Source organism: Ranitomeya variabilis, chromosome 6, assembly GCF_051348905.1.
Source record: "Ranitomeya variabilis isolate aRanVar5 chromosome 6, aRanVar5.hap1, whole genome shotgun sequence".
Classification (NCBI taxonomy): domain Eukaryota; kingdom Metazoa; phylum Chordata; class Amphibia; order Anura; family Dendrobatidae; genus Ranitomeya; species Ranitomeya variabilis.
The window spans coordinates 440,285,465-440,300,870 of NC_135237.1; the positions used below are offsets into that span (position 1 = coordinate 440,285,465).

General features: G+C 41.3%; 2 protein-coding genes across 7 annotated transcripts in view; one reads left to right on the forward strand and one right to left on the reverse strand.

The window, feature by feature from the left end:
* MEP1B (meprin A subunit beta) overlaps window positions 1-4,114 on the forward strand; it is an 85,049-nt gene extending 80,935 nt beyond the window's left edge. The window contains exons 14-15 of the mRNA XM_077270411.1: window positions 196-403; window positions 3,893-4,114. Of these exons, the coding sequence (XP_077126526.1) occupies window positions 196-403; window positions 3,893-3,907 (223 nt within the window). The 3' untranslated portion in view covers window positions 3,908-4,114. The remainder of the gene's footprint in view (window positions 1-195; window positions 404-3,892) is intronic.
* A 4,535-nt stretch (window positions 4,115-8,649) lies between these two features.
* Window positions 8,650-15,406, reverse strand: part of LOC143782687 (maternal DNA replication licensing factor mcm3) — a 66,834-nt gene continuing 60,077 nt past the window's right edge. For all 6 annotated transcript variants that reach the window (XM_077270413.1, XM_077270412.1, XM_077270418.1 and 3 more), the window contains 5 exons: window positions 13,822-13,962; window positions 13,467-13,540; window positions 13,278-13,366; window positions 10,789-10,867; window positions 8,650-8,970 (listed from right to left, as the gene is read on the reverse strand). In XM_077270413.1, coding sequence (XP_077126528.1) covers window positions 8,772-8,970; window positions 10,789-10,867; window positions 13,278-13,366; window positions 13,467-13,540; window positions 13,822-13,962 — 582 coding nt within the window. In that variant the 3' untranslated portion in view covers window positions 8,650-8,771. The remainder of the gene's footprint in view (window positions 8,971-10,788; window positions 10,868-13,277; window positions 13,367-13,466; window positions 13,541-13,821; window positions 13,963-15,406) is intronic.

Below are 15,406 nucleotides of genomic sequence, written 5' to 3' on the forward strand. Positions count from 1 at the left end.
AAGTGTGCGGCTCCCGAGCATTTATTTTGTAACAATATCTCTGCAGCATCTCTACTGTGAGGGGTCCGCAGCAGAGGGGATACGTGGAAATGCTCTCCGACAAGTCCGTCTAATTTCTTCTATACTTGTTTCCTCAACACAGTAGTTGTCTCGCCAGCTGAGCTTTAATTTAATCTCATATATTCTCTCCTATAGGTGCAAAGTGACTAATGACTGGTGGTATGTTGGAAGTAAATGTGAAACCAAAGTTTCTAGCCAAGACACAGTGGTGATTGCCGTCTCATCATCCGTGACTATATTTGTAGTAATGCTAATAATCACACTTGTCACTGTTTACTGCCTTAAAAAGAAACACAAAAAACAAATGAAGGCAATGCCTACGGAACTGAACACTGTGGAGAACGTAAGTACAGTATATTATCCATATGTAAAGATCCAGATATAAGGGCTGAGACATTTGCTGGAGAATAAAATATTGCACGGTTTTTGTATTTTATCTGAGTATTCCTTTAAATTCCACGTGTGGTTATATTTACGTTTTTGACATATCCTTTAGTCTGGTGGTCACATAAGTCAGAGACCGAGGAGCCGGTACCATCATTTGTCTCCTGGCTAAACATGACTATGATCAGGATGATCAACATGACCTTTTATTAAAGGATTGTCCACTACTGGACCTTAATAGCTGACGTCTTGTACAGCTCTTTGGACTGGTGCTGCATGTAACAGCTCTGACAAAGTAGAGAATGCTGCTGACGATCACCAGTAGTTGATTAGCTGCAGCAGGGCAATTGTTTTTATTTTCTGCACCATACAGCAGCTATTTAGAGGGGTTATCCGGCACTGGACAACCCCTTTTAATATGTCAGAAAAAAAATGATAAAACTCAGAGTGGATTCACACACAGCAGACTTTGTTGCAGACATTTTTGACACTGAAAATCCTCTAAATGGGGTTGTTTCGGATGAAGGACAAATGCAGAACATTCGATAGCACATGAATTCGCCTGTAAAAGTAATCTGACAGCAGCATTAGGTAGAGACAGAGGGCTTGATTCCAGTGATGTATCACTTAATAGATGCCGCTTTTATGATAGTCACTGTTTTCTCTGCTGCAGACCTAGCAGAGCTCAGTTGCTGAGCGGTGTATAACCCGATCCACACCACAGCTTTCTGTGTACATTGTATGCTGCTAATCCTGTGCTGGGGGTGTGGTTGGACTAGGAGGCACTAGGCAGCTTGTCCTGTAGTGATATTCTCCTGCTGATAAAACACTAATTGTATTGATTAACAGCAAAACACAGCCCAGTAAGTGACACATCCCTGAAATCAGGGTCTCTTCCCATAGAAGGTGGTGGTCTCAGATTAAATGGCAAAACTTGCTGACAGATTCCCTATAAAGGGAACCAGTGTCCACAATAGTGCAGTCTAATCTGCCCTCACCATGTTATAGAGCAGGAGGACCAGAGTAAATTGACATACAGTTTTATGAGAAAAGATTTAATATAACCTGGGCTTTATCTATTTAAACCTCTATTTTTTTTTTTTTGTCACAATACCACTTCATTACCAATCATTCGATTTAATGTTTCAATGCGATATTACAATCTACATATCGCAATGCAGCCCTGCCCTTAAAGATAACGACAATGCAAATTAACTAGCAGACCCTGGCGCTCAGAGGCCATGTTAGCACTCAGTGGCAATAAGGCAGGAGCCCCGCGAAGTGTCTCCTACCAATCGGAAACCTTGGTCTTTTGATTCTGTCTCGTCAGCATTGCAACTCAAAAGCGGAGCTGGGATGTGGGCAGGTAGGAGACACCACACAGCGCTCCTGCCTCCTGGCCACAGAGTACAGGCACGGCCTCTGGACCAGGGCCCTGCTAATCAATTTGCTCATTTCTAATGATTGGTAATTTCTGAGAAAGTAATGGATAATGATATCTCAGATTGTTGGGTATTGATGCCCATGGGCTACCATTTCCTCTATGTACGCCAACGTGGCATATTGTAAAAATATACATTTTTATTATATGCAAATTGAGATACTGATTTGGCATTTTATCCTAAGGGTATGTTTCCACGTTCAGGAAACGCTGCGTGTTTGACGCTGCGCAGAGCCGCATCGTCCAGATGTTACAGCATAGTGGAGAGGATTTTATGAAATCCCATCTCCACTATGCGTGGTAACAAGCACCCAGCGGCCCTGCGATTCCGGACATGAGGCGCGTCTTTTAAGATCGCAGCATGTCCGTGTACCTTGCGTCACAGAAGGGGTTGGGGCTTAGGGCGGAGCGGGTTTGCTGCTCCGTCCAAACCGCCGGCCATCCTGAAGGTGGACACGTACCCTAAGGGTATGTGTCCACGTTCAGGATTGCATCAGGATTTGGTCAGGATTTTCCATCAGTATTTGTAAGCCAAAACCAGGAGTGGAACAATTAGAGGAAAAGTATAATAGAAACATATGCACCACTTCTACATTTATCACCCACTCCTGGTTTTGGCTTACAGATACTGATGTAAAATCCTGACCAAATCCTGATGCAATCCTGAACGTGGACACATACCCTAAGCCATATTACAAGACTTGTTAAAGGGTTTGTTGTGACTCGTAGGATCGCTACTTCCAACAGATGGCGCTATAGAGTTCAAGTCCTCTTTTTCTCTGAAGAGGCAATTTGCATATTATATGATGCACATTTTTATGTTGCTGCAACTATGCCAGTAAACTGCAGATGAGAAAGTTATTCTGGATTTCCAAAATAGTATCATGTCTAAGATTCTGGTACTGAAAAAGAAGAAAAACAACAAAAATTTTAACCCCTTCACGACCTTGAGATTTTTCATTTTTTTGCTCCCCTTCTTCCTAGAGCTATAACTTTTTGATTTTTCTGTCAATATGGCCAGGTGAGAGCTTGTTTTTTTGAGAGAGTTGAACTTTTTATAGACACCATTGATGTTACCATATAGTGTACTGGTAATCGGGAAAAAACTTCCACGTGCAGTGAAAATACAAAAATAAAGTGTTTTGGATTGTTTTTTTTTTTTTTTTTTAACCACGCCCACCAAATGCTAAAACTGACCAGCCATTATGATTCTCCAGGTCATTATGGGCTTGCAGATACCAAACAACTTTTTTATTTCAGTGGTGAAAGGAAAGATCCATAGTTTGTAAAAAAAAAAAAAAAAAAAGGCTCAATTTTCCGAGACCCATGGCTCGCCATGTTGTGGGATGTACCTGGGTGAGGGCTTATTTTTTTGAGCACCGAGCTAGATGTTTTATTGATAAAATTTGGGGGTACATACGAGGTTTTGAACGCCTGTGATTGCATTTTATTGCAATGTTGCGGCGACCAAAAAAACATAATTCTGGCGTTTCGATTTTTTTTCATTACGCCATTTACCAATCAGATTAATTCTTTTTATAATTTGATAGACTGGGCTTTTCTGAACGCGGCGATATCAAATGTGTTTTTCTTTTTCTTTTAAATGGGAAAAAGAGGGGTGATTTGAACTTTTATATACGGTATATATTTTAAAAATATTTTTTTAAACTTTTCTTCTACAGTTTACTTGCTTCAGTAGTCCCATTTGGAAACTTGAAGCTGCGATCTTTTCATCACTTATGCTACACATAGCAGGATTTCAGCCCTGCTATCAGATCAACCACGGGGTCTTCTGCAGACCCCCAATTGTCATGCCGACCTATCGGCACCCTGTGATCATGTGATGGGGCGCCGATGGTCTGGGTTTGTGACACAGGGGCATTTAACATGTTAACACCCACGGCTGTTAGGGACACATGACAGCTGAACAAATCAATTCTACATTGCTTGTAAGATCTACCAATAGTAAATATATATTGACTGTTTTAATTAATATTTTCCTTCCAGAAAATTGCAATGTGAACAAAGAAAAGGATGGGAAATCATAGTGGCATTTCTGATGAATCACGTTTATAATAAATAAAACAAGAATCATTTGTGTCCTCAGCACTTGTTCACAAGCCAGTGGCAACTAGCCTGCCATTTTACAAGGAGCCCAAATACAGCAACTTTTTTTTTATAACTCCAGACAATGTATTCATGACAAGAAATAAACAAACTTGCATATAAGACTTTGTTGAATGTGTTTAATATTTCCTGAGTACACAACAAGCTATAACCATGTGCAAAAAAATCCATTTAAGGGTGTATTCAGCTTTTGGAGCAGTAAGGGTATATGAACACATCAGGCACAATGCGCTTTGAATAGCACTTAAAAAATAAGATGGAATGCGAGCAGGGTAATGGCATTTTTACACTGCTTCAGGGTCTGGAAATCATGAAGTAGTTAAAAGATGTAGCATGTTAATTATTCGGGCAGCTTCCACTTGAAAGCCAATCACTAGTTACATTTTATATTATTAAAAAAAATTATGTACAAATTTAGTATAACACTTAAAAGGGGTACTCTGGGGAAATAAAGTATTCCAATGGCCATACCTTTGTAAAGATAATGCTGTCTCTATGGCTATGTGCACACGCTGCGGATTTTGCTGCGGATCCGCAGTGGATTTGACGCTGCGGATCCGCAGCAGTTTTCCATGAGGTGTATAGTACCATGTAAACACAGAGAAAGAACAAAAACACCGATAACATGCCCAGATTAGAAAATAATACGTTTATTGGAATGGGAATACACCAATTGGTGGGGGAGGGAAAAGAGATACCAAAAAAGAGGGGCACTGAGCCAGGAGACGGAAACATATAACTATAAAATACTCCAGTGATTCACAGTACTGAAACAATTGAAATAAGTAAATATATAACACCATTAACAGAAATAAATAATAAATGAATAAATATATATGAGTGACCACAAGGAAAAGTGCAGCAGGTATATAGCTAGAGATACATTGTAGACACAGTAAGGTGCCAGTGCAAAAAGTGACTCAAAATGATAGCCACCGCTAATAACTATTCAATGAATAAAGTGCCTACAGTGCTAACAATTCGTATGTCATAATAGCAATGAAATTAAGGCCACATATTACCTGTAAATGGTGTGGAGACCGTCTCCTGGATGTGCCCGACCCCAACAGTTATACTCCCCTAACACCCAATTCCACCGAAGCCCTCGTCTACTGTAATAAACCAAAAATTAAACAATATCCCTCACATCTCCGCCGTTCTGTCCCACACCATAATCCATGTCTGGGGGCTGAAGAGTTTTCAACCTAGACGGTGCCAAAATGTTACCATCCAGGCTGAGAAGCACTGGTGTATATGCTGCAGCATTGCAGCATCAGTGAGCAGTGGTTACATCATCGAGGTTACCGCTGGTCAGTGAGGCTGCGTTCCCAGCAGGGCTGAACTGCAGTGACCTCAACACCGTGAGAAAAAGCCAGTGATGGGGTCATCGAAGTTCAAGCTCCGTGTCTTCACAGCAGATCACTGTGAGAATTTTTGACATCACATATATGAACCCCACTTGCCACTGCTACATGGCAAGTGGGAAGAACCAGGCAAAGCGCCAGAATTGGCGGATCTCATAAATACACCTTTTCTGGGCAGCTGTGGGCTGCTATTTTTAGGCTGAGGGAGCTTATATCAATGGCCCCTTACCAACCTGAATACTAGCTTCAAGCTGTCCGCTTTAGCAATGCTGGTTGTCAAAAATAGGGGAAAACCCAGGCCATTTTTTTTTTTTTTTTAATTTAAATAATAAAAAAAACACACAGCATGGGGACCCCCTCTACTCTTGATAACTAGCCTTGCTGAAGCTGACAGCTGAGGGTTGCAGCCCCCAGCTTGAGTTTTGCCAGGCTGGTTATATAAAATACAGGGGAACCCACTCTTTTTTCTTAATTATTTATTTACAGTTCAGGAGCCAGCAGATACTGTAAATACTCCCATCAGCCACTCCTGCTGTCACTTATTAGCGGCAGCAGGTGTAGGCTGATAAGAGTAATAGTCCCATTAGCCGCCACTTGCTATCATTGTTGTCACTTGAATAGAACTCCTCATTCTCCCCTGCTTGTTCTGATCGCCGACAGAGCAGGGGAAAATGACGAGAGTCGTCTTCAGCACCCGGCGCTGGGAAACAGCGCCTACTGTGACGCTGTTTCTCAGGTGCTGGTGCGTGTCGCACAGTTGACATCCCAGTGTGTGAACATTCTGCGGCCCATTCTGCTGGTAAAAAATGGACGTCTACATGTGGGTCACACGTACGTGTGTTTCCACGGACCATGTGTCTATGTGCACAGCACATGTCTCTATGTGTGTCAGTGTCTCTGGTACGTGTGAAAACTGTCATCATACCTACCGGAGACATGGACATGTGAAAGAGCCCTAATGCTGAGAGTACCTGCAATTCAGTGAAGCTGCAACTTCTCCTCTGTGCTCCCCCTTCCTGCTGAGATGTTACATCACAAATCAGGAGGCAGAGTCTCACAGGTTAAAAACAAGCTCTGGCACCGGCACTCCGGAGCGGAGCGTGCGGCTCCTTGTATTGCTATGCGGCCGCACGCTCCGCTCTGGAGTGCTGGTGCAAGAGCTTGGTTTTAACCTGCGAGACTCAGCCGTATCTCGCTGTGTGTGATCCCGGCCTAACAGCCAGCCCCCTGATAACATATGCCTCTATGTAGTCTGAGATTAGAGAATGTGGCCAGCCCCTGCCAAGCAATCAGTCAGAGCTGGAGTCCAGGGGGCAGGCAGAGCACAGACTGTCTGCATATAATGTCCCAAAAGGGAGGGGGGAGCACAGAGGAGCAGCCCTAGGGTCACATTGAATTGCAGGTACTATCAGGGTTACAAACTACCTGAATAGGGCTATCTTTATTGTTGATGAAGGCATGGCCATTAGAATACACTTGTATCTCCCAGGCTTACCACTTTAAACAACGCATAATATAAAAGATTAGCCACTTAAAACTTCTACATGATACCAGTTGATTAATAGTACAGGAAGTTTCCATATTAGTTTCTTCAGCTCCACAAATTACACATTTGGTGAGAAACACAAGCCAACTTTTGCTGTGTAAATATAATCATATATGCTTCTAATGGTTAGGACTGTAATCAGATTATTTTTCTTTGCTCCAAAGTAGGTCGAAACTTTACTAAAGGCCCATTATTTTAATACAAAATCTCACAGCAGATGCCACACAGTGACAAATAACACCCTGTAAATGGAATAGAGGGAAGAATTGGACAATTACTATATCTACAAATGTGGGGTAAACCATCAAAATAACTGGTTACAAAATGGCAGTGTCCAGGACTCTAAAATTGTGACCTTGTAGGTAGTGATGAGCGAATATACTCGTTACTCGAGATTTCTCGAGCATGCTCGGGTGTCCTCTGAGTATTTGTAAGTACTCGGAGATTTAGTTTTCCTCACCTCAGCTGAATGATTTACATCGGTTAGCCAGCTTGATTACATGTGGGGATTCCCTAGCAACCAGGCAACCCCCACATGTACTTATGCTGGCTAACAGATGTAAATCATTCAGCTGCGGCGATGAAAACTAAATCTCCGAGCACTAAAAAAATACTCGGAGGACACCAGAGCGTGCTCGGGAAATCTCGAGTAACGAGTATATTCGCTCATCACTACTTGTAGGCTTAGATTGTAAGGAAAAATACACCCTTTTTGCTCATATTTGTACAAATTGTATTTTTTTATATGGGCCAAAATACTTTAAAAAAAAAAGTGTGGATTCATACATACATGCAATTAACTTAAAGGGGTTGTCCACTCCGCAGACAATCCCTTTTCAATAACTATGTCCAGCCCTAATAAAATAACAGCTGTACTTGCCGCCGATGCAGGCTACATTCAAGCAGTGTCGGCACTGGATCTCCCAGGGCTCACGTAACATTGGCTGCAGGACTCCTATGACCTACCAATCAGAAGCCACATCACTCTCCCTTCCTTCGGACATAACGGACTTCTGGAGGAAGTCAAAGTGGCTGCTTCTAACTACATCCAGCCGTCGGATTTGTCCAAAGGAGTGGACAGTGAAGAGGCTTGTTGTAATAGCGTGTCCCTCCCCCGGCCTGTGTCCCTGGACTGCAATGTAATCAGGCTTGAGTCAACAACCAGTAAGGGGGGCCCTCCCCCATGGAGGGGTGGATCCCAGGACACAGAACAATAGACTCGTGTGTTGGCTGAGTTAGTTTTGTGGTGACTTGGGAAGGGCTGGGATCTTATGTTGAGGAGAGATCCTGGTGCCCATGTGTGGAGGGTTAGAAGGTGCCACATGGAATGGTGGTATGCCCCTCATCTGTGGGATCCAGTGATTGCATCCCAGGATTATTTGTCTTTTCCCTGGCGGGCGTCGGATTACCGGGTGGCGCCCCCAGATCTGCTCACTCATTGTGGAATCAGTACGGACGCTGCAGAATTACTTTCATCTGTGTTGTCCCAGTTCCCTGTTCCAATAAATCTTGTTGGATTGTTTATTGGCCTGGTGTCTCTTCCTGCTCTGTTGCAAACCTCATCACACTCGTGTAAGCCCAGCATCCAAAGTCAGACAAACCTCAGGAGAGCCAGAGCAGACTCTGCTGAAATGGCTCCGCACTAGGGAGAACAGTAATTTAAGGGGGTGTCCACTACCAGAACCATCCCTTCTCACAGTCTGCGTTTACTAACCGATTAAATAAAATCCAGAGCAACAGCTTTCATTTTATTTTTGCTATAAATACTTACAAAGCAAGCATATAAAGTGTACAAAAAAGGCAAAACAAAAAAAGTCAGAATAATGCAATCTGTTTTCAGGGAACACAGTTAAATCAAGAACACCACATCATCTGCCAACATGACTTGGTTTTCATTTTGCATGTTGTCTAGCTCTTCCTTTACTTCAGAAGCCTGGAATGGGTTAGGATTTCCATTATTGATTAGTTCGAGCAACTGACTAACAGCAACAGATTGGGAACGTGTGGTCTTGAATGCTTTTAACAGAGCAGCTTTGAATTCTTTTACTCTGTGGAGGAAAGAAAAACAGTTCATGACTTCAAAGCTCACAAACAAATAATCAGTTAAACAGCAAAATTACAAGGTGTCACACATTAAAGCTGCGTACTTCCTGCCTTAAGTTCCGCCTACTTCTGCATGCGTCCTGCGTACCTATCTTTAACATTGGGTACGCAGGGACATGCGTTGTATGCGGATGCGTCATTTTGATGTGCCCGCCGACCACACAGGAACACAACATGATTTGTGCCTATCTGGGTCATCCTCGTTGAGATGCTGCAGCAGCTGGATTTTGTAAGGGTGCCATTTGTGAGTAGCTAATATCTGCCGAAGGGATGTTTCACTGATGCCAGATCGGCGCGCTGAATTTGCAGAACGGGCAAAACAAAAATTGGAACAGGACCCTCAGGTTACACAGAACATTATGTTCAGTGATGAGGCAAACATTTTTGGGTGGGCCATTTATATGGATACACCTAAATAACATGGTAATGGTGACAGTTTTCTTGCGTAGGGTGTCTTGCATTGAAATCTGCTGCAATTACCCGGGTACTGCGTTCACCAGATATCAACACAATTTCTATCCGCTCCTCACGTGTTTACAGCCATTGACATGTCGCAAAGGATAAAGATAAACTTGTAAATAACGCATGAAAGAATAAAAGTTACTTTAAAACCAAGAACACCATTGTTTTTCTTGTGAAATTCTCAATAAGTTTGATGTGTCACATGACCCACTTCCCATTGGAAAAAATAAAGTTGGATTCAAAATGGCCGCCATGGTCACCACCCATCTTGAAAAGTTTTTCACCTCCCATATATACTAATGTGCTACAAACAGGACGTTGATATCACCAACCATTCCCATTTTATTTAGGTGTATCCATATAAATCTCCCACCCTGTAGTTTTGAATTTATACAATAACTTTACAGACGATGTTCAGTAATTTTTTCCCCCAACACTTGTACTTTTTCATATACTGTATATTGCACTTCTGAGGGTCAGGTTCCTCTTTGATTTTTTTCAGGCTTCATCTGGTTTCCCAAACTTCACCTGCATTTTATTCTTCCTATACTCTGTGATGTTGTGCTGATGCATCATGAAATTCCTAGTCAGCTGGAGCCAGTACTCTCTCTACCTGCTGTGGTAACATAATTTATTTGCTAATTTAAGATAATCTAGATGAATAATTATGCAGTCAGAAGGCAGATGTATAACTCCTGGTTCACAATTGTGTGGGAGATTACCGTCCAGTCATCACTGTAGGTGATACACCCTTCTGCCACCCCTCTGCACCACGGAAGTGCTTCAGTCCATGCAATTTCATCACTAGTCTGATATAAATGATGTATCAAGTATATGTAATACTAAAAAGTGAGCATATTTTATACCCCAAAAAAACCCTTTGGGGCCGATTCATTAAGACTGGCGTTTATTAAGTCTTAATAAAGGGTTCGCTAGAGTATGCGGTGTCCCGAATTCATCTAAAAAGGCACACACCAGTTAATTCAGCACATCTCAGTGGTATGCTCCCCCATTGCTTTATGGTAGAAATACTACCCCAGCTAAGGACTGGAATAGGATTTCTGGACTAAAAAATACCAGCACTCTTACAGAATTTGATGGGTGGACATAACCACAACCCATCCAACCTTGTCTCTTCCCCAGTTCTGCCTATTTTGGCAGAGTTGCTTCAAACTAGTGTGAAGACCAGAGTTGTTAAATTTTTGCACTCCGACAAACTTGAGACTTTTTAAAGTGTTTTACACCAGTACGAGTGTACTGGCAGAACATAGTTGAAGAATTGCCCCCTTAATTCTTATTACCTCTTCTGACTCAGTGAACTCTTGGTGTCGATCTTCCCCTGACTTTCAGAAACCTTCCTTGGAGTTCTCATACGTAGAGCTATGGTGTGAAAAAACAGATTCAGAGAAGGCCTGCAATTAGTACACGGCGCTACAAGAATGGTGGTTACATAGTTATTTGCTTATTGCAATATTTTAAACATGTTCAAATATATCTATACCATACAACCTACATACATCCAGCCTACAACCTGCAGTAACCACCGATCGACCAAACCGCTGCATGACCAGCTCTATCCTCACCTACTGTATCCTCACCCATCCCTTGTAGATTGTGAGCCCTCGCGGGCAGGGTCCTCTCTCCTCCTGTACCAGCTGTGACTTGTATTGTTCAAGATTATTGTACCTGTTTTTATTATGTATATCCCTCCTCACATGTAAAGCGCCATGGAATAAATGGCGCTATAATAATAATAATACTACAACTCCAGCAAAATAACCCTTAATAAGAGACCATTGAAAGGTAAAGTTTTCAGCACACTTGTCAGTGAAGATGGCCTCAGGATGTACTTAAAGAGAACCACTCACACCGATTTATGTAGACTGGTATGCCAGCATCATGTTATAGAGCTGAAGGTGCTGAACAAATTAAAAGTGGTTTAGAGGAAAAGATTCATTCAAGGGGATGGTCTTTCTCACTGATTGACAGCTACCTCTTCATGCACACTTATAATTCAATCAATAATTAGGACCACTCTTGCCTGCCTAGTTAGGCATGAGAACTTCAAACATGCCTCCAGCCCTGAAAACCATATTGATTGTCATAAATATTAAAATATCCAAGACTCTGGTGTGGCACCCCCTCCCTTCTTCCCCTCTCTTTTGAAGTGGAACAAGATCTTGCAAATTAGCTGACACTCTTAAAATAGACTTCCATTGGAGAAAAAAAAGTGAGCCATCCTAATTAACATGCAGGCAGATCCTTTGTGAGATAAAGGACTGCTGTAGATACAAAGGTGTCTGTTGTGCATGAACAAAGTTACAGATTGGTCAAATAGTTAAGACAGGAAAAGGCTTTTAAGTTTTGGTAAGGCTCACAGACACAAAAAGAGGACTTAAAAATCCTCCAAAAATTGAAAAAAAAATCACAGAGAAAAAAGCAGAGATGATTACCTGCTGAAGCCTCCAAACAAATGCACTAGCAGGGCGCATCAGACCCGATTAATGATGGCAAAAACACAGGTGCCCTGCTAGCGCATTTGTTTGGAGGCTTCAGCAGGTAATCATCTCTGCTTTTTCCTCAGGGATTTTTTTTAAGTTTTGGTAAGGATTAAAGGGGATCTCTCACACCTCTACAGACCGCTATTGTTCTTCACATGTGCACATTCCTTTCATCCAAACATCTTTGGCAGACATACACCAATAAAAAGAATGAATATTGGCTTCTATAAATCCTACCGTGATGGGACATACATTCTCAACTTCAGGGTTAATCGGGGAAGAATATGCATGTTTTCTCCACACTGTAACCCCCTGACTATAAGCCACAAATCCATAGTGGCCAGATAACCGACAACAGCCATGTCATGTTTGATCTGGGGAAAGGCAAAATCCCAATGGAAAATATGGTGGCGATATCAAACTTCTGTGACCATCAGGAACAAGGTTATCACATAAGTTGGGGATTTCATAAAACTCTGAAGGGCTGAGAAAATCCCACAACCCGTTCCATGTGAGGGAATCACGGTGTAGGGATTTAACTCAGATACTGATAAAAGGTCAAGACACATTATGATCTCGGTTCCTGTAGAGATATACACAGTGTCTGCATGAATCTTTCGCTGAACATCCCCTAAATCTAAGTGCTCTCCTTCGGCTAAGTTGACACATCTGAGTGGCGTAGTAAGTTTCTTCTGTTATTCCCTTTTAATTCTATGTATTTTAATTGTAATACCTTTTAATATCTATGTATTGTATATGCTGTATAGTTTTGTCCCCTTTATAAAATCTTCTGTAAATTTGTATTTTATTTATTTTTTTTAAGAAATGCTGTCTCGTTGTGAATTAAATATAAAATTAGATAGTTCTGTTCCTTTTATTCTGTAACCCGCACCTCTTAAGCCGTATGCTACCAAAACCATGGCTACAATCAGCCTGTATAAAATAAAAAAAAAAAAAATGACTGGCGATGACGGCGAGTAGTCTTGGGTTATTGTGGAGTTCGCAGTGACTGTATTGGGAGTATATACATATATTCCATACATTGGAATCAGAAGAGTATATACCATACGCATAGTTAGTGTGCCGATAACCGGCTTATTAGTGGAAACAGCATGTAGCTTGCTCCGATAATCATTGGTAAAGCGTGTAATTGTCCGTATGATAGGGGGCAGTATAGATCTGTATGACACAAAGATCACAGCGGGTGGCTCTGCGATATCTTGACACTGATCATTACTTTTTATTTTATCATTTTAGTTTGAACAATAATTTTAAGGGCATGCACTTACATTGATTCTGACTGTCATCCTGGCTAAAATCATACGGGTCCACGGAATCTTGAGAGTCAGACATTTTCCCTGCACGTCTTGAACTTTTTCTGAAAAAAAATTAACATTACAACAGAATTCTTCCATGACAATTTATACATACACGGTTTCTTATGTGTTAATCAAGCATAAACAGTGCTTCACAAATACCTTATTCCTTCTTGGCTCGGAGTTTCTTGACTTAAATTAGAATCTTTTTCCACTTTCTTCTCCTTAGGCAATATCTAAAATGAAAAAAAAAAAAAAAAAGTTTAATACGTTTCATAAGCCATAAGAACTATAGAAATACATTACATAAATATTTTGAACATAAAAAGTCATGTCTAATATAGGGTTGTTACAAACATTACAACGTTACAAACATTGGGAGGATTTGACTACACCACAGTGTTTGGTAAAGCAACATGTTAGAAAGCCTTACATCGCAATAAGTCTGCAATTAACCAATATTTACCTAAAGCTCAATTCATGTACGTTATTTTATGCTAACCGGAATTGTACAAACCTTTTTAAAATATGCAAACTGAACAAGTTCAAGTGCCATTTCTGCATCCTGACGATCAATGGTTTTACTCATTCTGACTTTAGCATGAGCTGTAGCCAATCGGATCATCGTTTCAAGGGCTCTCGCAGTAACTGGCATAGTCTAGATAAAGGTCACAAAAATATATGAAAAAAAAAAAAAACAGGAAATCAAATTCTAGAAAATAAAGACAGACTAAATAACCTAATGGACTGTTAATATATTCTTAATAAGACCGCCTTATCAAATGCAAGACAACACCGTTCATATAAAGATATTGCACTAAACTGTTTCCTTGCAAAGGACATCTGTAACATACATTTTCCACACTATCCATAGCTAGAATTTAATAGCTGGACATTACATTACAGCTCAGAACTTTAATGTTCAAATGTTACTATGATCAAAGCTTAACCGCGATATTCAGGGTGTAGCTTTAGTGTGAATTTGGGGAGACTGATGAAAAAACAGTAATTAGACTTACTGGTAATTGTATTTCCAGGAATCCATCCTGACAGCACACTGGAGGACGTCCTTCTTATCCATGATGGGACAGGAAACACGAGAGGTTAAAAGGACCCTCCCCCTACCACCCTTCAGTGTTTTTCCAAAGTAACACATCTGGATGGATGCAAAAAACAAGTTTTATTCCAACAAAATAATCATACAAATGTTACATCACATAAGTATAAAGATCAAACAATAGGGAGGGAACTAACAGTGCTGTCAGGATGGATTCCTGGAAATACAATTACCAGTAAGTCTAATTACTGTTTTCCAGGTCACCACCTGACAGCACACTGGAGAAATACCAAAGGAGAATGGTATTTAGGGTGGGACCACTGCTTGAAGTACCTTTCTACCAAAGGCCAACTGAGGCGAAACTACATCTAACTTATAGTGTTTAGAAAAGGTACTAAGATTAGACCATGATGCAGCTCTACAGATCTGGTCTGCCGTAGCCCCCCCTTTCTCCGCCCATGATGTGGCCATGGCCCTAGATGAGTGGGCTTTAAGATTAACCGGGGAATTTAGACCTTTAGCTTTGTAGGCTAAATCGATTGTAGATTTTATCCACCGTGCGATAGTCGCTTTAGACGCTTTTTTCCCTTTATTTGAACCCCTGAACTGAACGAACAAGTTATTGTCCCGCCTCCAGGGTCTAGATAAATCAAGGTACCTGAGTACTGACTCTCTTACATCAAGGTTATGGAAAAATCTTTCTTTTTGGTTTTTAGGGAATTGGCAAAATGACGGTAAAACGATCTCCTGATTCATATTGGTATCAGAGACAACCTTAGGGAGAAAGGCCGGATCAAGCCTAAGTACTATTTTATCATCAAAGACCTGTAAATACGGGTTCTGTACCGAAAGAGCCTGTAGTTCCCCCAATCTTTTTGCCGATGTGATCGCAACTAAAAACGCGGTTTTAAGAGAGAGTTTGTTAATATCTATGTCTCCAGATATATCCCAGGACTGATCACACAGAATATTCAGGACCAGATTAAGATCCCACAGCGGGACTGATTTCCTAATGAATGGCCTTAGCCTCTGGACTGCTCTAGAG